We start from the raw sequence: 24000 nt of genomic DNA, 5'->3' as shown, positions 1-24000 counted from the left end.
AAATCATGCTTATCATTGACACTAAAGTTTTGAATGTCCCTATGTAAAAGTTGGAAGTTCATTATTGATCACGTAACCCATGTCGATTGCTCTACCGACATAGCAAGAAAGTGTAACGCTTGTCTAGACTCTGCAAATTACGGTATAGGTGCAACTAGTGCAAAGGAAATCAGTGTAGAGTAGAACAGCTCAAATCAATTTAATAGCAAGTTTACTTAGCATCGATTTATTCTTTGCAAGATAATAACTATCAAGTAACGTGTAGTACGCTCGATTTGGCTAAGCTGAAGAGAGCCATTCTTTCATCGTTGGGCAACAACTAACGAAAAATCGGGTGAGCTAGACGTCCTATCAACCGTGCCAAACAAGATTCTAAATTTAACGTAGTAATTGTAACAATTGGAGATCAATCTAATGCAATGAACTGCTAGTCATCAAAGACTTGAACTATGTCACGGACAATTCTTGGAACTACCTAAAGACGATATTGAATGATGTACATTTGGCTTTACTAATTCATTAGATTGTTCATGCAATGTGTTATGCCACCGTTGCGATGGTGCAAGACCATCCTCCAATGGAAAAAGTCTACTACAGTTATTGACACAAAATAGAGCATTATTTTACTTGGCAGAAAGCCAGGCTCGACTTGGAGGATTATCGAAAAATTGAACATGGTACCAAAAGCTGTCGTCATTTTTCTTCTTTTTACAAAATTGCATCGTATCAGGATCATTGCAAATTAAGCTAGGCCACCATGGATAACCTTCTAGTCTGGACCACACCACTTGAAATAGGTGCAAATCGTCACCTTGGCTTCCTTGCTTGTCATGACCAGCACTACTGATAGGATTATTATTCGCTCCAGTTCTCATTCCATCCTTGCCAGTGGCTTCATTTCTTTTATTAGCAGGTGTTTGAGATTTGGGTGTCTCTGATTTAGGCGATATACGTGTAAAATAAGACAAGAGAGTATTGACCATTTTACTTTTACCTTGAGCTTTCATCAACGCAATATCGACAAAGCTGCAATAGGCATGTGGTGTGTTTTGCAAAACACTCTACTTTTCCCGCCAGATCGCTGCCTTTTAAAAGTGCCGGACGCCGCGAAATAGATTTGTCGGACATGTACAGTACAGTACAGTACAGTACTGTAGAAGTCGAGGTACTGTACGGTACTGTACTGTACAGTACTGTACTGTACTGTATGGACTGTAGAGTACAGTATTATGTTTACAGTACAGTACTGTACGGTACGTTACTGTACTGTACACTGTACACTGTACACTCACTGTACTGTCCATTGCAACTGGTGGAAGTCCGTCCGAAATGCTCGTCTGTAGTACTGTACAGTACAGTACTGTACTGTGTGCACTGTACTGTCAATTTCAACTGGTGAAAGTCCGTCCGAACTGCTTGTCCGTAGGTGACCGTTTAATTGTTCGAATCCAACCCACAGTCAAGTTCAGTTCACAGTTTTGGAATACAGTACTGTATAGGCAAAGGCATTTCTCTTAGCTCAATGGCCATTATTTTACTGTACAGTATACAGGTAAAGGCAAATAGTCTCAATCTTTCATTGTGTACTACCATGCAGCTGCACGTTAATAATATAGTCTTTGATTGACTAATTTGCAAAGCAATTTTACCTTACTTTATTACTGTAATCATGACAACATAGTTTCAGTAGATGTAGCTGAGGCCTCGAACAGTGATACAGTAATGTCTGATTCGCGATACCATATTGCGCGTACGTATAGAGTGCAGTAGGATGGCATGGTTTTAACTTGGTTTAATGGCTGTAAATAGAAATCAGCGTTCAACGCACGTATCAAGTATTGCTAAACGAATTTGTTTACCTGTTTACCGTAATGTTGCTTTATTAACAAGGATCACAGCGCAATCGTAGGCTAACGTGTGTTGTTCTTACTGTCGTTTGATCATAGCTGGATATCTTCCACAGTTCTCGATCGAATAAGGTATCTTGAGAGTAGTAGACACTGTACATTATTGCGAGCTACCATCAGCTACAATAGCGAAGTTAATTAAGGTATAAAATGGGTCAAATTTTTAATCTGCAGCCGCCCTCAATATACTCAATATTTACAACACCCCCAATTCAAACGATCTGAAACTTTCCGTCCTCGTAACCTTTAGCCTTGCTAACCGAATCCAATGATTATGAGTGAATTAAATTGTAATACTGTACTTCTCTCCAAAATCGTCGATCTAAATTTCGGGTGGGACCCTTATTGGATAGGACAACCAGCGAACTTGGGTCTATTCTTGTGAAATTTTCAATGAATATACGTCAAAACTGGATGTTGTACGTGATTTGGAAACGAGAATACTGTATGTTGCTGCGCTTGTTTCCATAATTGTAATAAAACTTTGGACTAGTCTACTCTACAAGTGTTGTGTTCGTAAGTTATTGTGGGACTAACGGTAGTAGTTTCAGTTGTCCACGTTACAGAGATCATTTGATGGTAATGTAGTATAGCTTTGATTTCCGGAACGAGACGGTGGATCTTCGTAGAAATGGATCACTCGGCAGTTGACAAGTGGTTCTTTAACCACCGTAAGATCTGCCTTAATACCGTATAAAATTTTCGAGTTTTGACTTATAAATGTGACATAAGCTAAGTTCCTACTGTTTTTTAACGTACATTGTACTCTAATACTCTGATGGACTGTTCAATTTCCACTGGTAGAAATGATATTCTATACAAACCTTGAAACTTTTATTAAAACTGATTGCATACTCGCCAATAGTTAGTTAATCAACTCTAATTACTGTTAGAGCCTGGTATGTAAACTTGAAATTTTTTTTCAATCTTTTATTTATATAGTATTAGAATCTAATCCTTATAGAGCACTGAGGCATGTAAACCATAATCTTGAATGAAAGTAAAACTAGCCATTAAAAATATCCCTAAACAGACTGTATATGCGAGTATTGACGTCAACACTAGGAACAAATTTAGACTTCATTATAACCATTGGTATGTTGTAACTTACGAGTATCACAAGATGTACTCACCAGTGCATACCTTTGTAAAATATGTATTTAAGATGGAAGAAACCTACAGTATTTTATTAATGATTAATTATCATGCAATATGTTATACTGAACTTAATTAAAGAATGAAATATCAACGAAATTACAAAGTCTAACAATTACACTTTTAGATGGAAGCATATCTTGTCTGATTGTAATAGATCGTACAACTAAAGAGCAAAGTTACATTCCATACACGAACACTCTGAACTTAAAATATCTTATTGATGATTATTACGTAAAATGTTATGTTAAAGAACTTGATATCAACGAAATTACAAAGTCTATCAATTTCATGGGCACGTTGCATTAGGAGTAATCATGTCTTGTCGGATTATAATAGATTATACAACGAAAGAACAAAGTTAGATTCCATATACAAATACTCCGAATTTAAACTACCTTATTGAAGATTATTACGCAAGATGTTATGCTAAAGAACTGGATATCGCCGAAATTGCAAAGTCTATGGACGTTGATGTAATTGCGGAACAAAGTTACATTTCATATATGAATATTTTAAATTTAAACTCAAACTACATTAGATTCCATGAAATCAGTACATAATTTCCTTTAGAATTTTGTATCGACAAAGTGCATTACGCTTATCGTGTAATTTAAAATGATCATAGAAATAAGTTCAAAGAAAAATCGTAACAGGCAATGTTATAGCCTGAACGTAGCCTTAACTATGTTCTTAGTTTCATAAAGATCAAGCAATAAGGCAATACGTAAACGAAAGAATTAAGTAGAATAAGCTATTCTATATTTTCGATGACATATTCCTTCCGATATTAATGCTAGCCCGTGTGTTATATCTGCGGAATACATGAGTTGTTTTCGTATGGGGTTTCATTCTATTATTGTTGGCCGATAAATCGCTTAGATCTTCAGAGGATTGCATACTGTTTCGTATCAATTTCAATGCCCCTTGAAAAACGCCACCAATTCTGTTAATCTTATTGATAAGGGATTGACTCGATAGTGTATACAAGCATGGATTCACCGCAGAATTGATTGGTAAAGCAAATATAATGGTAAATTGCAAAGCTATCATATCAACCGAATGCGATGTAGATAAAACATGCATAAATACAATGTAATAAGGAATCCAACTGATTAAATCGGTGACTAATATTAAGAATAGACGTATGGCTATACGCTTATCTTTACTGATACTTTTACTTTTGCGTACATTACGACTTGATTGACGAATAGAACTTAGCATTTTACCGTATAGAATACATGTAATAATCCAACAGATAATTGTAATAAGTGTAAATGCTGTAATCCACCATTTAAAGTATGGATTAGAAACATTACTAGCCATACATATACTACTGTATCCATGTAATCGATTATCTCCATCAGCGCCAACGCTATACATAACTGGAATACCAACAAAGATAATTGAAAATAGCCAACAACATGCAACTAATAAGAACGCCGATTTAACTGTTAATTTTCGTTCAGAGAAAGGATAAACGATGCAAACATATCGATCGATACTAATAATTAGCATCATAAAGACCGACATCAGGCTTGCTGCACAACATATAAAACAAGCAAGTAAACATGGTATACTACGTAGCCAGTGCTCAGATTCGACAGCGAAATTATAATGACTATAGAATCGATCACCAATAGCAATAATTAACAAATAGTTAGCAACAATAAAGTCAGAAATAGCTAAATTTGCGATTAGAAATATTGGAACAGGATTCTTCTTTGTTTTTATACTTTTAATATGTAAAGTAAAGACGGCAATGTTACCAATAAAAGCGATACAACCAACTAACCAAATATACATTTGCAGTGTTACATGAGATAATAATCCATCACATGTCGATAGGCCATCGTATTTCCGCAATGGATAACAAGTCTGGATAGATGCTGGTACCATACAACACAAGTATAAACGTGTTGAGCGTCTGTAAAGTAGTAGTATATTTCGTAATTAGTTAGATTTAATGCTAATATTAGATTCAAAATTATCTATACTTTAATGTCTTGATTCGTTACTTATAATAAAAAGTCAATAAGTAAATCTGTGAAAGATATAGCATTAGGAACTACTTAATAGTAAATTTCCCTTTACTTGTTAATCGTTTTTAGCATATGAAGATTTTGTTGAGCAAAAAGGTTTTATGTAAATAGGGCTGGGTGGGAGGGGGGGCTATGCGGAGAGTGTACAACGTGGGAGAGATTTTGTGAAGTAGTTACTGATAGCAAATAACTTCTTTAATGATTAAATACATAAAATTGAGTTTATATAATTCAATAATTGATCAGTTTTTTCAATCTCTAAGTTTAAAGAGATTATTTGCTCACGAAAAATTATTTAATTTGATTAGTATCAACCAAGTCTCTATGGTATGACAGTATACTACAAGCTGATTATCAGTACGAAAACGGTTATTTTTCCATAAGACGTATTTATAGTTATACGGTAGATAATCAAGATAAGGAAGGAAAAAGTTCCAACGGGAGCATTAATCATAGCGTTATAAAAGTTTCATTTAGCGTGTAATATCAGAATTTTACACTTTTACAGATCATAATGGCACTTACATATGTTTAAGTAGAGGTGTATAAAAGAATGATTCCTTTTTAATCTCAACTAATGAATTTCCCTGCATTAATCTGGAAATAGATGGGCAAGACGAGATTAAGAGTTTACAACTTAGAGAACAGTTCATGTATTATTATGATAAGGTACCTTATATTGTTATATCATTAACATTAGAACGATACTAATCATTAATTGTGGTAAATTGTCACGATGCTTAGTGACTTTAAAATATGTTACCGTACTTACATATTGGTAAGCCTCTTTAAACCTTTAAAACAGGTAGCTGTTAATATCTTAATATTGTTCCAACTAAAGTCCCTTTATTAAATACAAAAGAATCATCAAGATATCGATTCGATATCGTATTTTTATCAAATAAATAGGAGTAATAAATTGGTTAGTATTGCGATTACAAATACTGTGGTATTCCATTTCATTAGAAATAGACTATTCTTAATCATAAATATAAGTGTAATAACCCTTCAGTGTTTACTCCAACTTTCTACTGTAAGGTACATATTAAAGCGCGGCTTATGTCAACTTGTTACTCTCTTATACGATCATTTATCTTTAATTTTATGTTTTTCGAGTAGCCATTCATAATGAAGTATTAGGTAATCGTAACATTACTATAAAAGAATAAGAACAAGGATATGTACTGTACATTCCTTCTAATAAATCTTAACGAACTTATAATGGCGGCTATTGCTATTATATTACCAAGCTACCAGAGATAATGGTAACAGCACTAAATAGAATAATTGGTAATCACGACTTACGTCATCTCTAAGTTTTCAGCAAAAGTAGCCCATGGAATCTCACATATATTTGTTAAATTATTGTTGGATAAATCTCTAATATATGTAATTTATTTAAAAAGCAATATTAATCAAAGTTTAAGTACAGTACTTGCACTCCAAATTCTAATTATAGGTTATAAATAAAACTTCTCTGTAATAATTACATCGATTTCAAACTTAATAGTGTAATTTTGCGGACATTTGTTAATGAATTTAGGTTGTTGCTTCTCAGGTGCCTATATAGATAAGCGTAAATTAGTGTACACGCATACGGAAATATTTATCTATTATATCTAATTTCTTCCGGATATCTATAATATCCTTTACACTAAGACAATTGTAAATTTCGTTTTCTACTCTTTAATCAATGTTCTACAAATAATATTATAATTAATAATATCTTATTGCATACAGATGATGTAATCCCTGGTCGCTGCAAGAAAATATAAATCCAAAATCGAAGTGTCGTAGGTTGTTTCTGGTTAGATTTCTTATAAAATATTGAAAAGATATTTATTAAGTGCAGAATCTTTATACTTTTTTAAATCGAAAAATTGCGAATCAATCTAAAAAAGACGGTGCTAGCTTAAATAGCTAATAATTGAAACCGTAAGTTAGAGTTAAAAATTAGTATACCATTACAGGTATTAAATTATTACATCTTTAAAATTCTTTCGATTCTTCATGAATACAATTTTTATAGTTTTGACAATAATATAAGGAGAAATAGTCATAATGTATACATAAGTTTCATTTCTCGAAGAATGACTATATTATTAGAAAATTTGCGACTATTATAGAAACGAATATAGGTATTTATGAAATCAATATAAAATCTTGTATCGGACGAAAAGACAGTATTATGGTTGTACAATACCTGTATAGCTTATGAGATATACTTACAGATTTTGCAGATGTTGCCCATAAATTCTCAATACTTTAGGCAGTTTGGTCCAATTCAATCTGCTAAAATTACTATATTTACAAGCAGAAGACAGAAGTTAATTTAAGACCATGTTCACATAATTATGATTACATAGAATTTTGAATCTTGTCAGCATTATTACAGTTATTGATTAGACACATTTCTCACTACAAGCATTGTATTTGTAACAATCATGATATAATTAAGTTGCATATAGCTTACAATAGTTACTCTTCACAGGTTTTGCAAGATAGAATAAAAATCAATAACTCATCAGACTTACAAATCGTAGTTACAGCTAGGTCTAACGCCTTCGACATGCGTACCCTCACCATAACATCTAGGAACTTGTATTTCGATGGATTTCTCTATTTCGTCAACCGTTGCATCAGTATTAGCCAATTTGCTTGGATAGATGAAATAATTACAAAATTAAAAGGCAGTGGTGGAATAACTGCAGCGCTGCTGCAGTAAAACACTGTTTGCTTATCATTATTTGCAGGCCTAGTCAATATTACGCACTGCAATGAAGAGATGTACGGAAATTCTAAAGTCTACACTTTGCTGGTTCTGCCACCAAAACAGTTTTAAAATAATAATACAAGCAACATCATATCATCATGATAGCACACTTAGGTAACTCATCAGATGAAATCCTATACCTGATCTTTCGATTATACGCGTAATTATGAAAAGCATTATCAATTAAAATTCTTGTTGAAGACTAGTTACACTGAACAATGCTTACACCTTCGATTACATATATATTTTTCCATCTAAGATTACCATGCAGATAACTCAACTTCATGTATAAATCTATTTATTACTGAAATCTTACTTAGCAGCTTTCATAGATGAATACGTACATTACTCGCAGTTTCTTTCTCAATAGATCTTCAAATATTAGACGAAAGTATTTGAATTTGTTTCCAGATATATCACTAGAATAAAAATAAATCGTGAAATTAAACCTTTATGCGCAGCAGCGACTTGATGAGATGTTAATTATTCATCGAAATACGCCCCTTTTAGATTATTTATCTTAAATAGATATTGACACACTAGTATTTGTATTATTGAAAAGGGTTTGATTAAATCGATGAATGAAATTAACCATTCACAAAATTATCTGCAAAATCATTACATCAATAGCTGCAGTTTTAGTGATTAAGAAGAAGAAAGTTTAGGTTAAATTTAAATCGTAAGGCAAGATAGCCAATATTTATCTGTAATGAATTAGATTTTAACCTTTTTTAAGTACACCCCACTAGCACAAATAGTAAAAGAATACTGTTTTATCTTACCAGCCTTCATTTACGATTAATATATGAGTATGACCGACTATTCTACATAATATTGTGTTTTACTTCATATTCCTATTACAGCTAGAAACATATTACTACTATAATTGGTGGATATTGCTAGAGCAACATATGGCGCTTGTGATATATCAAAGTAACATTGATCATTACTTACAGCGAGTAAAGCTCATTTAGGTGTCTTAAAGACCACGAATCAACATTTGACTTTATCTTGTTATAGCTTAAATCTCTAAATGTCGTAATTAATTCAAAAAAATTACGAATCATGTTAATTATCTATAACCTGATATATTTTTATAAGTAAATTCCATCAACATTAATTCTTCCTTATACTGTTATGTGAAACGGAAATGACCATTGCCAATCTTACGGTGAATTAGATCGGAACATGAATTTAATAGTTTTAATAGCAACTCTGCGATCAGTCTCTTTTGAATCGGACTCTATGTTTAAGCTGGATTTTAACTAAGACTGAATATTTTGAGTGATAATACGTGATCACGATTAGAAAAAAATTGGCCACATCCGTGCAATATGTTGTACTAGGAGCATATTCATTATCAATTATTATTTAAAAACGATGTTACTCCAAAAATTAGTACCTTTTTTAATAAATTCAATACTTACGAATAAATTAAATTACAGCAAAGATGTCTAACTAAATCTTGCTCTCTGATGCACATCATTTAATAATTACTATGCTAATATCGGAATATATCCATTATGATTACTATCTTACTGTTGCATTAAAGTATGAATACGACAGACTTTAGGTATTGTATTGTACGTCACTGTTAAACTACCATGATTATGGATAGTGGAAGCAAAGTTTGGTACAAAACTTGCCTGGATAACTTAAGTTAGCTACATTGGCTTAGATGGTATCTACGAAGGGTAGCCGTATACGAGTATATTTATTCTCTAATAGTATAATCTAGGGACCAAAATGCGGTTTCTACAATCTCCTGCAGATTCCATCTAGCAGAATTTGAGCCGATCAGGCGATAGAGAGAGTGGAGGATACATGTATACTGCAGTATACATCATACATTTTCGGCTTATGATACGATAATACTTACAGAGATATCAGTTTCGAGTGAATGCTTTCCACATGGTCATCAAATACGATTGTTCCTACATTAGATAATTTTCTAATGACAACATCAAATTTAAAAAGAGAAGCATCAATATTAACTTAATAATGCATTAGAAAATATCATTTATAAAGTATTTGAAATATAGCACAGAAGTGTATAATAAAATGCCTTAGAAGAATTTCATACGATTGTAACACAGACGACTAAAGAATACTCGTATAGCAGTATTGATCCTATTCTTCACTAAAAAACTCAACGCTCTACCGGTTGATCAGACATAAATAGATTGCTATTCGATATTTCTGAAAATTTTTAGGAATAATCCTCTGAAGCTACGTAGTAAAGAGTCAATGCTAAACGTATTCTAAATATGACGAAAATTATTAACAGTTAAAGAAATACTAGAATGGTTACTGCTATGAACGAGAAATAATTTGAACTAACTACAGACAGCGCTAAACTTTCTCCCAATCTCTTACGCTAAATTCATAGTGAAACTTGAAATGCAGATAAAACAAATAGATTTAGATGAGCTGTCGAATCAAGTGATGACAACTCATCCAAATATTGTTAATATAGACTTCTCTTAAGCTCAGTCAAAGTTAATTAATTGTACGGTATAAAAATTATTTTTTATTTCAATTACGAAGGTGTAAGCCTTCACTTCGCTTATACATTACTGTTAGAATTTGAAATGCTCCCATACTCTATTTTATGAGGCATATACATGTAGTGCAGCCCCAAATAAGCATACGACTAAGATTATAGGATTGTGCGAAAAAAGATGAATTGTACGCTATAATGTAAGATTGCATAGGTATCTAATTATCGAAGATGTTAACAGTACGTATTGTAGTAATTCCATTGAGATGCTTATATTAAGATTCTGAGATAATAATAGATTACGCTAAGCATGTTAGTACTTTGAGACGTGCATTATGACGCTTCAATTGGATGCGTAAATTATGAATTGATAGCACGATAGTAGATTTAGATATGATTTCATGACTTAATTGGCAAGATATGATTCTATTTGAAGGAATATTATTGTGTTACTAATTTTATATATATCGTTAATATTGCTATAACAATTCAAATAGTCCAGAGATAGTCTGATTGTAGGTAGATAGTCTTTGGTAGTTGTAAGAGGAACCTGATCTTATGAAACAAAGTGAAATTTACAAGAAACTGTAGTTCTTGTTGTATTTTTGAGAAGACACCTCATCACAATTGCAATAGGCATAAACAACACGGTAAGTAGGCATTTCACGATAAAGGCTCTACCGCGGCAACACGGTAGCTATTTCAAGCGTTAAAATGTGTTAGTATGCCACTACTTGTAGCATGTCACCAAGACAGTAATTAATATAATTATATATAGTAAATGTAAAACAGTTTTATAGGAGAACAGAATGGTAAGTACTACCGTAAATAACAGATAGCTAAACTTTGTGAATTTTAAAAGTTATATATAGTGATTACAAGAAAGTACTTGCACTAGGAACCACCATAGTTATGATCAGCCACAGTAAATCACATGCTGTACTGTAATAAGATTTCTTAAATAGTAATGGAGATTAATAGACTACAGGACTACCTCTTGTAATTGTAGTCTTGATAATTAACCCATTAGAAGTTGTATCATCTATAAATGGTTTTGTGTATATAGACATACTGTAGTCTAGTTATCTAGGATTGGCCAGTAGATGTCTATGACTGTGAATCTTGTTGTATTAATTCAGTAGCTAAGTAAAAATTAACTCTGAGAATGTAAAGATGATCTATCAATATTAACTGCTGCCGAAGAGTATATAAGCTGGGCAGACTATTAAATAAGATAAAATCTTCAGTCCTATAACGTAAAAGCAAAGGCGTCTAAGTTGTTACGGAGTTAATAGAAGATCTTTATATAGTTGGTAATACCGATATTTTATTGATACTGAATTAGTAAAATCGTAATTAGAGTATTTTGATATTATGATTATGATTAAATATTGAATATTATGGTCGCCAAACATTGTTCTAGACAAAAGTTTTAGAAAAAGTGGGATAATGTAGGAAATTCTGCTTACATACGAGTATTTACTAGGATAATGAACACTGAATTAAGAGATAGAGATTGCCATATTAACAGGTTTACGTTTACTTTTCTATATAACTAGAGTTTTTCTTGAAATAAAGATAACTGTTGTTAACGACTTTAGTTCATAACTTGAGTTTGTGTCTTAAGTTAACTTAAATTTTTCTTGTTCCTTCCAACTACTGAGTTGTGGCAACTTGTTATGAGATTGGTTTTAACAGGATGAAAAAAAAATCGCCTTATAAAGAAAACTACTGCATCAACTTTCCGGTCATTTGTAAACAATAATCTAAATTGGTTATCAATTTGATCAAATTGCACTTACAAATGTTTCAAACTTCTAATTTTGAAGAAAGGAAGCAAATGGACTTCTCTTAGTTTATTATTACTAAGAGATCTAAATTAGAGGAAACAATTTTAATTATCGAGTCTACAATTTCTTATTATAATGTTGAGATTAAAGTTGGTATAAGTATCACAATTAGACTAACATCAACTTTATGTTTGTAAAGTTTTCAAGTTCATGAGCGCCAAACGATACCAAATGATTATTGTCCAATATTCTTCCATGTAAGGTAAGGTAGTTTAAAAATACAGAAAAGAAAAATTTAACTTAAATAATGCATCCAAACGCTTGTATTGATACAATCTATATTGTGCATACGTATTATAATTCATGTTTATCGCTGTATGGCATACACGTACAAAGATTCTAGAGATTTTAATGCACCAGAAATTCCACTATGAACAGAATCAAGATGATTGTTGGCTAAGGACCTGGATAAAGAAAATTTAACAGCGCACTATGACTACAATTATATCAAATTTCTTACAAATCTTTAATGAATTGAATATCTATAAATCGAATATCTAATCGTTGTAATGAAATATCTAAGCTGCCTTACAAGTATTTTAAGTTAGATAATGAATCATGAAATAGGGAGGTTACATTTTTGATTTCACAGCTGTTTAACACCCTATAAATATAATTACCAAATGGAATTGAATTAAATAAATACGTAAGCTAGATATTTGCAATGGATCTGATGATTTACATACAGAAAAGATAGGTTATGTAAACCATTAAAAGTATCGGGCGGAAGTTGTGATAAAGGATTAGAGGATAGATTGCTGAATTGAATTATAAGTTCATGATTACAAATATGAAATACGAAATAAAAATTATGTAATAAGAACTCTTTAGATATTAAGTATGTGGTTATAGCTATAACCTGTAAAATGACTCGAATTAATTTAAAGCTATTAATATGTTAATAGATACATATTTGCACGATTAATTTACTTACAGCTTCTCTAGATTTTGAAGATTTTCAAAAGCATTTCCTTCAATCTGAGAAATTTCGTTCTTAACTAAATAACTTCATTGCCAGTAAATCATAGTTAAATAGCCTTACATTTCGAATAAAATTCCACTTTGAAGCTATCTTATTGTAGTTATTATTTAAAATGCAATAGGATTGCATATTAAAATTCACCACAACATGAATATAGCATAGTTTTCTTATTTTTACTTACAGAATCTTCAAGTTTTTTACATATTGCAAGTCATTTTTGACTATTTTTCTAATTTTGTTATTTCCCAACTCGCTAATAAAAAATTAGAATAGAAATTTATTGTCTGTTCTTGAATGCAAGTTTGTTCACAAATACGAATTAATTCTAGGATACAATATGATAAATCTCATAATTATGATTACAACGTTAATAGGCCAAATTTTACGATCATACTTAACTAATATATGCATTAAAATGAATTATGACCAAGTTAACTCGCATTACTTACAGGATCTGCAAGTTATTTAGCGGTGCCAAAAAATTTATTTGGATTAGCAAATTGGAAAATAAATCCCTAGTAAACATTATAATCAAGACATCTATAGTTCTTGTGGATTGCATTTTTAAAGTAATGTTACATAGTAACCTTTAAAAATGATTTTAATAAGACTTCTTATCTATAGTAGGAATGTCTTAACATTAATTTATCTTTGATATTTTACATGCTTTTATAAGATGATTGCATGGCTTTATAATAACATCTATGCATTGTTATTTATTATTATTGTGACAGAATTATAAATTGACTGATGTTTCTATAAGCTTGGGTTCAATTTTTATCTAAGAGAGACTAGTGGTTTACTGTAACTTTCTGACGATGGGAAATTCGTCAGTATTTAAGGTCTTATTATTGGCAGATTTTAGAAAGATAAACCTATCAGTAGGCTCTTAGTGAGCAATTTACTTTAATTTTCTTCATTTAAAATTTAGACTTAGAATGTGTAATAATAGCTATGAATACTACATTGACATTAAATACTGATTAAATTTCCTCTATAAGTATTAGAATCCATAGATCTGGCCCATAATGAAATTAATATATACTTAATTATTCGAGGCCTAAGAATAAAGAAACTTATTTGCGAGTTGATTCGACTATTAAAGTATCTAGCTCAAGATATCAAATTACTCAAAGGTACAGATATTGTGAAGCTTATTACTTCTAAAATGAGATAATTTGTGACATAGTGCAATAATTATTGACCCGAAATCAATGCAGACATATCTTATGTATGGGTATTTACGAATACTGTTAAACTATACGCCATTTTTCTTTAAGCTACAAAATTGGCAAATAATTGAAGTATCTTAACATTACATCTTGCAGGACGGATAAGTAAAAATCTTAGACTAAAATATTTAATACCATATTTTGAAAAGCAGAAAATTATTAGCTGCTTATATTCTTCAATCGTGCAAATAGAGAATAACTCATTTTATATTGCATTTCTTGGCAGAACAAATTATTGATGATTATTCAAACGGTCTGGTCATATTGAGGATGTTAAGCTAGCAGTTATTATGTTATATTCGTATATCAGGTGAAATCTAATTTTTATAATATACGAGACTTACAAGCGTTTGAGATTTAAGAACATAAAGGCATTGTCAGCTATGGACTTTATCTTGTTAAAACTTAACGTCCTAAAATGTAAGAAATATCATCATAATTTAATGTCTCTGTAACCTAAGCTTTGCTTTCAGAAACATTGCTTTCAGAGTGGTGAATTTGATTTTATTGAATTACAACTTGCTACAGTAACGCGCTAAATAACATTTAAAGTAAACTCTATTCGGAATACTCATAGATTTTAGTGATTTAACCAGGGAATTTTAATTAAGTTTTCGAAATGGCATCAATAATTTAGAAACCTAACTACATAACTCATTCGCATAAATTATAATAGATATTTGTAGTCTGGTAGAATCAGATAACAGTCATCGCGTTTATAATATTACTGGCATAATAAAGTCATAACAATTCGCTTATTAAATAACGAAGCGATAAGAGTAATGAATATAATAATGATCAGGAATAACATAGCGGTTAGGACAATTTTAATAGTGCTTGTAGTTCAGCTGCTATATAGTCAGTAGGCTCTCTTGTCCTAGAACTAATTCTTAGAGGTATTGTCGAAGTATTAATATTAATAAAAGCAACAGTTTATCTATTCGCTAAATAATTAAGCAAAATTCATTCATATTTGAATTATCCTAATTGAAAAAATTATTTTAGTCTTAGCTGGGTGTTAACTCTTTAGTCAATATAGAGACGCAACCTAAAACATAGATTCCTGTAAAGAAGATACTTTTTATTTTATGAGCTCAACCTTAAATACCAGCTCAGCTACAATTCGTACCGTATAGTTGGCGACACATAATACCAGATATTTAAGGTTATCTACACGTGGGGGTACTGTTCTACATCAACTTAATAATTGCAATCATCTGGTAACTACTGCACTGTTCTATAGTACAATGAATATTTCAGTAGCTACACGTAATACTGGGAATAATAAAGTTGTCACGTTAATCAACAATTTTGTGATGAAAAGCAATAGGAGGTACATAATATATCAGGACAGAAACTAGTATTGAAACAGCAGTTCTTATTAGCAATGAATCTTCTAATGGATTTGTTAGCCTAACACGGATTAGGATACAGATACTTTGCATTCTTATTTTATGCCATAATCTCGGATATAATGAGCATGTCTGGCTCTTTAGTGCTTTGCAAAAATTTTATTTATGTCAACTTACATGATGGTTAAATTTGATAAATGCCGTAGGCTCTTGAAGAAAGAGCTGGAAATAGAAATGATTCCATTGCTCTTTAAATTACTATAAATAAATGATATTAACATATTGATCAGATTTGTTACCGTAAGGCTTCATTTCTCCCAAATAAGAAATACAGACTAGCTATAAAAATATTGATTGGATAAAATGGGTACTTACATGGCTTGTAGCCCAGTTAAATTAGCTAAATTTATTTCTGAACCAGAATAAATTCGATTATCTGATAAGTTTCTGATTATGAAATATGATGGCCAAGGATAAATCAATTACATCAGCAAAGATATGAAGCATACTTATATAGTGCATACAAGAAGCAAAGCTGAGTTATCTCTAAATCTTAATCAATCCTGATATAACAATTATACCTTAATCTTGAATTTTATAAGCTTGATTAATTGATAGGTATTTACTGTATATAGATTGCTTCACTTACATTTCCGATAACGATGGCATGAATGGAAAGTTGTGAATATGTCTAATTTTATTCCAGCTTAAATCTCTAGTCAATAGTTAATAATATTGGAAAGATGATTACTAATTTCATTTCTGAACATACACCATCACAATAAGAAAGTTTTCAAAAAGTACTAGAGTATAGGGAACACACAGAATAGAAGTGTCGATAGCAAGAAATTTTTGAAAGTTGATTTCATGAAGCCTGTTAAAAGACATTCTCCTAGCCGATATAAAATTATTGAAGGACAGATTGTAATAATTTTAATGTTTTATCACATAATAGCATTTTGAAATAAAAATTGTTAAATAATTAATCATAGTCCGTGCTATGAATGTACCGTTTACTGGTAGTTGTAAATAATTAGTTAAAGTTCATAGATATATCTTTGATAATTTAATCGAACAAACTGAACTTATATCTTGTAAGATGGTTATAACTATAAAAATATTCTATAGCTAATTTAGGGACTAGATTTATGAATTATCAGAATCTGCCACGATTAATTAATCAGTACAGTATTTGATTAACTAGTTTTATATAAAGTTGTACACGAATTTTAGACATGCTCTGACTATTTATTAAAACAGCTAAGACCTGTTCATTATTCTATAGTCTAATTAAATAGTATAGAAAACATAACCATCGATGGATTATTAAAATAGGTATAATATATTTGATACGGGTATTTCAGCTTGTTCTTACAGATATCAAATTATTTGAAAGTACATATTGGTGCATTTTTATGGCCTGACAGTGATATCAATATAAATATGAGCCTTGGCTATCACTGATCTATCCCACCGATTTATCTATGAATGTAAGAGTATCGCTAGTAAAATAATTATGTTATCATTTACGAACAGAATTTTTCCCATGAACTGTATGGAAAAGAAATCTTTCATAAGTAAATTGTTGCCGCTCAGATACCTAAAAAATTGAAATGGTTAATCAATTTATTAAATAATTATATCCAGAAATACTGAGAAAGTAATAAGACAATAAACTTGCAATGTGTCCAATAAAGGCGACATCGAAAAAGCGCTAGTAGCTATATAGGATATTTTATTCATTTGAAGGGATCTATAAAAAGTAGAATTGAAAATAAATCTAATTTAGAGGCGTTGTAAAACCTCTGATAACATTAGTTAATTTAAATGCAAAAGTAATAGACTGAATAATAGTTACTGAAGTATTAGGCTTACTAATTTCATATGGCACTCAAAGTTATAGTAACTACGTTATGAAGTTCCTTCAAGAATTATGATTAAGCTACCCTTCTTGATATCTATCTACAATACGGCTCCAAATGCTGACGATCTCCTATCATTCGGATATGAAAGTAAATCACTAGTCTTCTTTAAACGAAATTTAACTAAATCTCATTGAAAAATTGGTCAAATTTATATTACCTCTATATTAATAACATTAGTTATATTTGCAGGGCATGAATACTGCTATTAAACGATTTAGTTATCTAAAAGACTATGTAAAGTTTTACAGACAAAGCGCAATCGAGAGAATTTCTCGATAGTATAAGTTATTGTAGGTAAATATGTTACGGTTCCTATGTAATATAGTTACTTTGTGGCAGTAGCAAATGGCCTTTGTAGAAAACTAGCAAGGTGTAGATTGTGCTGTTTATACCTTTAATTGTATGTACAGTTATCAGTTAAAGGAAACAACAAATTCTAGAATGATCCAAAAATGACTATTAGCATGCCCTGAAGCAGCATGTAAAGAATTTATTTTTCCAGTTTAGAAGACGCTATAATCATAGTACTTACAATTTCTTTAAATTAGATAGGCCCAAGAATGTTTCGTTATTGATAATTTCTAACTCATTGTTATCAAGATTTCTATAATAATTTTTAGGATGAGAAACAAATTAAAATGAAAGATATACTTGAAATAATAGGAACTATAAACCAATAATGACATAAACTGCCTTGATGAAGTATATATTAAGTTATTTTTGCTTGACCATTTTAGCTAATTATCGTGATATGTCTAGCAATTTACACAAGTAGTTTCAGTATAGTTTGTGATCTAACTTAAAATATGTTAGAATAACCCTCTAAATATGTTTATTTAGTACATGTATGTATATGAAATAATTCAAGCTCTAGTTTATGCACCGTTAGGCAAACAGATATTATTTGCCTACTCGAGGCGAAGAAACTAGGTTATCAAATGTCTAAAACAATGACTAAAATTATATGCAAATATGATTTGTTTTTAAAATCATCAATGTATGACTCAGTAATCTAAGTTGATAAAATGGAGCTCCAGCATCTAATAATAAGATTTTAGAATTGCAATGTATTCTTCAAATTAAACGTAAAGGATACATTTACTAAATAAATAAACCTTCATTTGTTGCAATAAATAAGAGATCTTGCTATATAGAATTTTAAGATATAGTATATGTATAATATATATACATATATCTGTACCGTAATTAAATTATATCGAACTGGAAAGTAAAATCATTTATGGAAAGCTTACAAGTTTGTTAATAGATTCAAGTTTTTGAATAAACTTGCTTTAATCTTTTTGAGACCGCAACCGGCAATGTTTCTAAAATTGTATAACGAATTTTAGCCAAAGGTTATCCAATATTAAAGTTAATTTAAAACTTAAGAATAAATTTCATTACTTCATATGGTCCATTAAAATAATGAGAACAACAGCTAGGTATCATATGTAAGTAATAATAATTTATTATACTTGTTGTATATCTCCAATTTAACAAATTTATTGGGAACGATTTCTTACGTAGTTTTTACTGGTAAACTGATAAGTGATACAATATTACTTTGATTCCTAGACTGGTTGCATGCCAGTAAGACAGAGTACATGCGCTAACTTATTAATTACTGAAGTTAATAATTTAATCAGTGCTCGTTCTATTATTTAATGTGCGTTATATTGTGTAATTGATCGTAGCATTATTGACAGACTGTAGTTGCAGATATGATATAACAAATGAAGAGTCAATTTGATAGTAAACTATGAACAGAAAAGACTAATATACCTGTCACAACCAAGATTACAATACAAATATTATCGGTATTCTTTCCTCTCTAGTAGTCTTAATAATCTAAGCAACTAACGCTATGCACACTTTAATCTACCAAACTTAAATTCGATTCTTAGGCGATAGAAAACTTACGTGAAAAATCAAAACTTTATTTTATAAACTATTTATTAAAATGACCGATTGAACTCACAACTTACATTCTAATACTAACAACTGGTAACCATCTCTTATCGATTAACTTGTTAACTCCCTAAATTAAGAGCTTTGTGGCTTTTATATAGCCTCACAAACTTCGTTGGCGCATAGCAATAATAAATTTATAGCCAAATCTATATACTGAATTTAGCTAAAATTACAATACACTTTCTATGACATTTAATAGTAGTAAATTAAATTAATGGTTAGGTGTTAACGTGTGATTTATTACTTAATGAAATTATATCATTGAAGACGCAAGAATTAATTAATTGTAACAATACCCTAGTATAGTACTGGGTTGTACTTGTAGTATACATTTTAGAAACTCACAGAAATTTCCAAACAGATGGAAAGTTTAACTTTGGTAAGCATTTTCCATCTGGAAATTATTGTTCTCCGTATAGACATTATTTTTTACCATGCAAGTCAGTAAAGTCATTCTAAGCTACTTACAAGGATCGTAGATGAGTTAGATTATGGAAAACATCGTAAGAAGCGTTTGAAAAGCCAGTGTTTGTTATAACTCTGCAATCAAGAAGTCAGAAGAGTTAGGTCAAATTACGCTAACATAAATTACTACTAATATATTTTAAGAATAATATTTCTTACAATGATTCTAATTTGTATAAAGAATATAAAACCCAAGGCGAACTTTCATCAACATTGTTGTCAGTCATTGCGCTATTAATTATTAGAAATAAAAGCATTTAATTAAAGTGTCTTATAGATTTCGTCTACACACTTGTCACAGTACGAACCATCGTGAAGAGTAAATGACTGAATTTAGCGGTTAAGATTTTTATATGGAGATAGCTAATAATGACTTACAGTAAGAACGACGGTAGTTATTATTTTGTTATAGTAAGTTATGCTGTACTGTAGTAAGAATTTCTATACGGTAGCTAATGTTAATTGATAAAAGTGTTATGTCTTGTATCGCTTTTGATGAAAATCCTAAAGATATTCAATCATAAAGGATACTATAAATAATTCTGTGTATGGACGTTTTGTAATCTAATTATCTAGAATCGTTCAGTACATGGCTAAAATTATGAATAATTTCTGTATTAATTTAGCTATTCAACATAAACTAAATTTCTTGAACTGTTATGACTCATACATGATAACAACTACTGAGGGGTATTTAAGCTCGGCAAATATTTGAATAAAAGAAGAGTTTTATAGTTGTTTAACGTAGAAGCAAAGGCGTCTAAATCCTTATGAGATAGTTAAAGGATACTGAATCCCGGAGACTACATTAATTTAGAGATTTGTTTACGTTATCTTTATCACAGAGCTAGTTTGTGACAGCAGCCTAAATCTATTACAAAAGTGTTTTGTAATTCTTTCAGCTCATCCTAGTAGTGCGGCAGGTGGCTAATAGAATGAAAAGGTGTACTTGTACTGTTTCTAGTATAAGATTGTGTCTCATTAGGGAATTACTCAACTTTTGTTAACTCAAATTTTGGGCTACGTAGGCGGACAAATAGTAATAGCATGAGACTACTACTCGGCCATGACATGTTTTCTATCTCGAATTTTGCAAGCAAAAGTAGAAACTTACAGTGATCTTAGGTTTGATAAACCCATAAATGACATGGGTTGAATTTGTGAAATATTAGCATTGGATGAAGATCTATATATGGTTTAACAACGGTTAAAAAATTAAATTCATCAAATTTAGACCGCATTTCATGTATTAAATTAAAAAAAGTGAATATGTATATATAAATTTAAAGTCATATCTTGTTGATAACTTAACAAAAATTATGCTTTGGATAAGTATTTTTATATTATTACAATAGTAATTAGTTCATCAATAAGTCTTACAAATATTCCAGCCCATGTAAATCAGCGAAAATATTATTAGGCAACAAGTTGATGTTATTCATTGATAACGTCCTACAAATACAAAGTAATCCCGAAGTAATGACAGTAGAAGACAATATATAAGCTCGTATGCAAGAATTAGTCTTTAATTAAATGTATCTCTCTCATTACGAAAAACTTCAGTGCTATATAATGTAGTATAAAAAATCTAATAGATACGTTTCCATACGACTAACAATTCCTGTAACTTTGTTAAATTTCTAAAGGCTCGAGGATGAATGCGTTGAATTTGGTTTCGTGAGATATCTCTAGTGTATGACACCGGTAATAAAATCATTTAATTTAGTTTGGAAATATGAATTAGTTAACTTTTATAATAAAAGTCGATTTCTTAAGTTCACAGCGTTATCCTAATTGAATCAAACTGAACATACAATACTCTCAGCGTTGCCATTGGAGGAAAGAGGTTATTTTGAAGGTATACAAGATTATTTTCATTTAAAGATCTGTTCAAAAATGTTGATATCAATTGTTATATTAACACAAAGGAATTATGATTTTGTTAGATCGTAAATCTAACAGGATAATGATCATTCTTACAGTTGCAATATAGACCGTAATCCTTTGAATGCATTTGCGTCGATAAAGGAAATTCTATTCGACTGCAAATACCTATTTATATTCAATATTATTATAGAAGCAGTGTAAATTGTGCTTTGAAATCGTATAACTGTTATTAAAAATTATAGGTATTTTATACATTATTCATAAATTCCTACGTAAAAATTGGATTAATGATGATAGCTAACAACTGATTCAATACTAATGCAATATTAATCATTAAATTATTTACTTTTGACTATATTAAAACTCGTTAAAGTTTGTAATATATCATTGGAACTTAATTGGATTAATTTAAATTATATTATAAAATCACTTCTAGCTTTTCCCCTTTTTAGCTTAATAAACATATTATACGGTAGTAGCATTTATGTCAACCAACGGTAAATTTGATCACTTCTCAGAGAAAATATTTAATTGATAGGGTATGATGATACCTTAAGCTATATGAAATAACTTCAATATTGACTGTTTCAGCTCAAAATAAGGGAAAGTATGCTACTCCTATTACTGTCTAGTTCTTATGAGTGTCTCTTGTACGTATATTAGCTAAATTTTGGATTGATTCTTAACACCAAACGGGCGAATTTTAAAAGATCTACTTTAAAGTAAAATAGGAAAAGTCTATTTCTCTTACAATTTTCTTAGCTGGTGTAACTTTCTGAATAGTGATGCCGTAATTTTCGTTATTTGGTTTTGATTTAAATACCTAGAATTAAAATTTTTAAATTCAAATTTAGTTTACTCGTACTCGTATGTACCAACGAATTATGACACTTTGTGCAATTATTGCTTTATTTATGATGCATTTTGCTCTCAAAATAGGCTTCAAGATTAATTTATTACAAATATCTGAGATTATGGGTCATTTTAAAGGTATCATCGGAAAGCGTCGAGATTCTGTTGTTCGATAAATAACTGAAACGAAATAGATCGCATTGATCAATTAAAGTTCTTCATAGAATGTCATATAATTTTTCCCAAAATAAACTACAATAAATAGCATTGGAATTTGATAAAATGAATCAATTATCTTAGTCTTGTAATACAGTTTTTAACCTTTTAAGGATACTGACATTAATGTACGAAAGAGTATTTGTATAATATCACTAGTGACTTACATAAATGTAGCGGAAGTCAAAGAAGAAAATGCTTCTGGATGTATAGTGGAAATATAATTACTATTCATGTACCTATGGTAACGGGTAAATTAGAAGCTCCCAAATTATCCTGTAAGATTTACTTTAAGGCTTTTTAATCTATATCTAAGTGGGATGAAATTAGTACAGAGTATAATGCAGCAATTATTATGCTGATTTTCACATTATTGGTGCCATAAAATTTCGATAATAATACCATAAAGTTATAACGAGCGAAGTAGCTACTTTTTACTTTATTAGATTTGTTCTTATTCTATAGTTACTTACAATTTTTGTAAATTGACTAAAAAGTGCAGTAAATTCTTGTTAACTGTAGATAGCCTATTCCTTGTTAAATCTCTAGAAACAGGAAAAGAAAATTCAATATTTCATCCGCTATATTAACTTAAAATTCTTTTGAAAATTCAAATCTGCGGTTTTAGTACGAAATCTTAAAGCATCTAACTTAATGCTATTTGGTTACTTGTTGATAACTTACAAAATTTTTAAGCTTATCAGCTCTTTAAAACTTAAATCATGAATCATTCTAATCTTATTAGAGAATAATTTCCTGATAATAGAAACATATATTAGCGAAAGCATATTGAAGTAATTACTTGAATAAAAAGTCTTTTTGTTTATAAATTTAATTTATATATGTGATATTAAACGATATCAAAGAGTTCTTTTCGTAAATTACTAACAA

General features: G+C 30.4%; 2 protein-coding genes across 2 annotated transcripts; both read right to left on the bottom strand.

The window, feature by feature from the left end:
• Positions 1-3821: 3821 nt before the first annotated feature.
• On the bottom strand, positions 3822-8944 carry TRIADDRAFT_62168 (uncharacterized protein; the record flags this gene model as incomplete). The annotated part of the gene is made up of 8 exons (XM_002118094.1): positions 3822-4989; positions 5630-5701; positions 5877-5948; positions 6410-6484; positions 7334-7405; positions 7639-7761; positions 8222-8296; positions 8832-8944. 8 exons carry the CDS (start codon positions 8942-8944, stop codon positions 3822-3824), a joined length of 1770 nt encoding a protein of 589 aa, XP_002118130.1.
• A 3811-nt stretch (positions 8945-12755) lies between these two features.
• Positions 12756-20381, bottom strand: TRIADDRAFT_62167 (uncharacterized protein; the record flags this gene model as incomplete). The annotated part of the gene is made up of 10 exons (XM_002118093.1): positions 12756-12831; positions 13162-13233; positions 14786-14854; positions 15971-16051; positions 16169-16240; positions 16443-16508; positions 18251-18322; positions 18972-19043; positions 20158-20229; positions 20314-20381. The coding sequence occupies 10 exons, from the start codon at positions 20379-20381 to the stop codon at positions 12756-12758; spliced, it is 720 nt and encodes a 239-aa protein (XP_002118129.1).
• Between the last annotated feature and the right edge of the window lie 3619 nt (positions 20382-24000).

The sequence above is a fragment of the Trichoplax adhaerens genome, genomic scaffold, assembly GCF_000150275.1.
Source record: "Trichoplax adhaerens TRIADscaffold_37 genomic scaffold, whole genome shotgun sequence".
In the NCBI taxonomy this organism is placed as follows: domain Eukaryota; kingdom Metazoa; phylum Placozoa; class Uniplacotomia; order Trichoplacea; family Trichoplacidae; genus Trichoplax; species Trichoplax adhaerens.
Note: the sequence above shows the minus strand (reverse complement) of the source record. Positions and strands in the feature narration are given on the sequence as shown.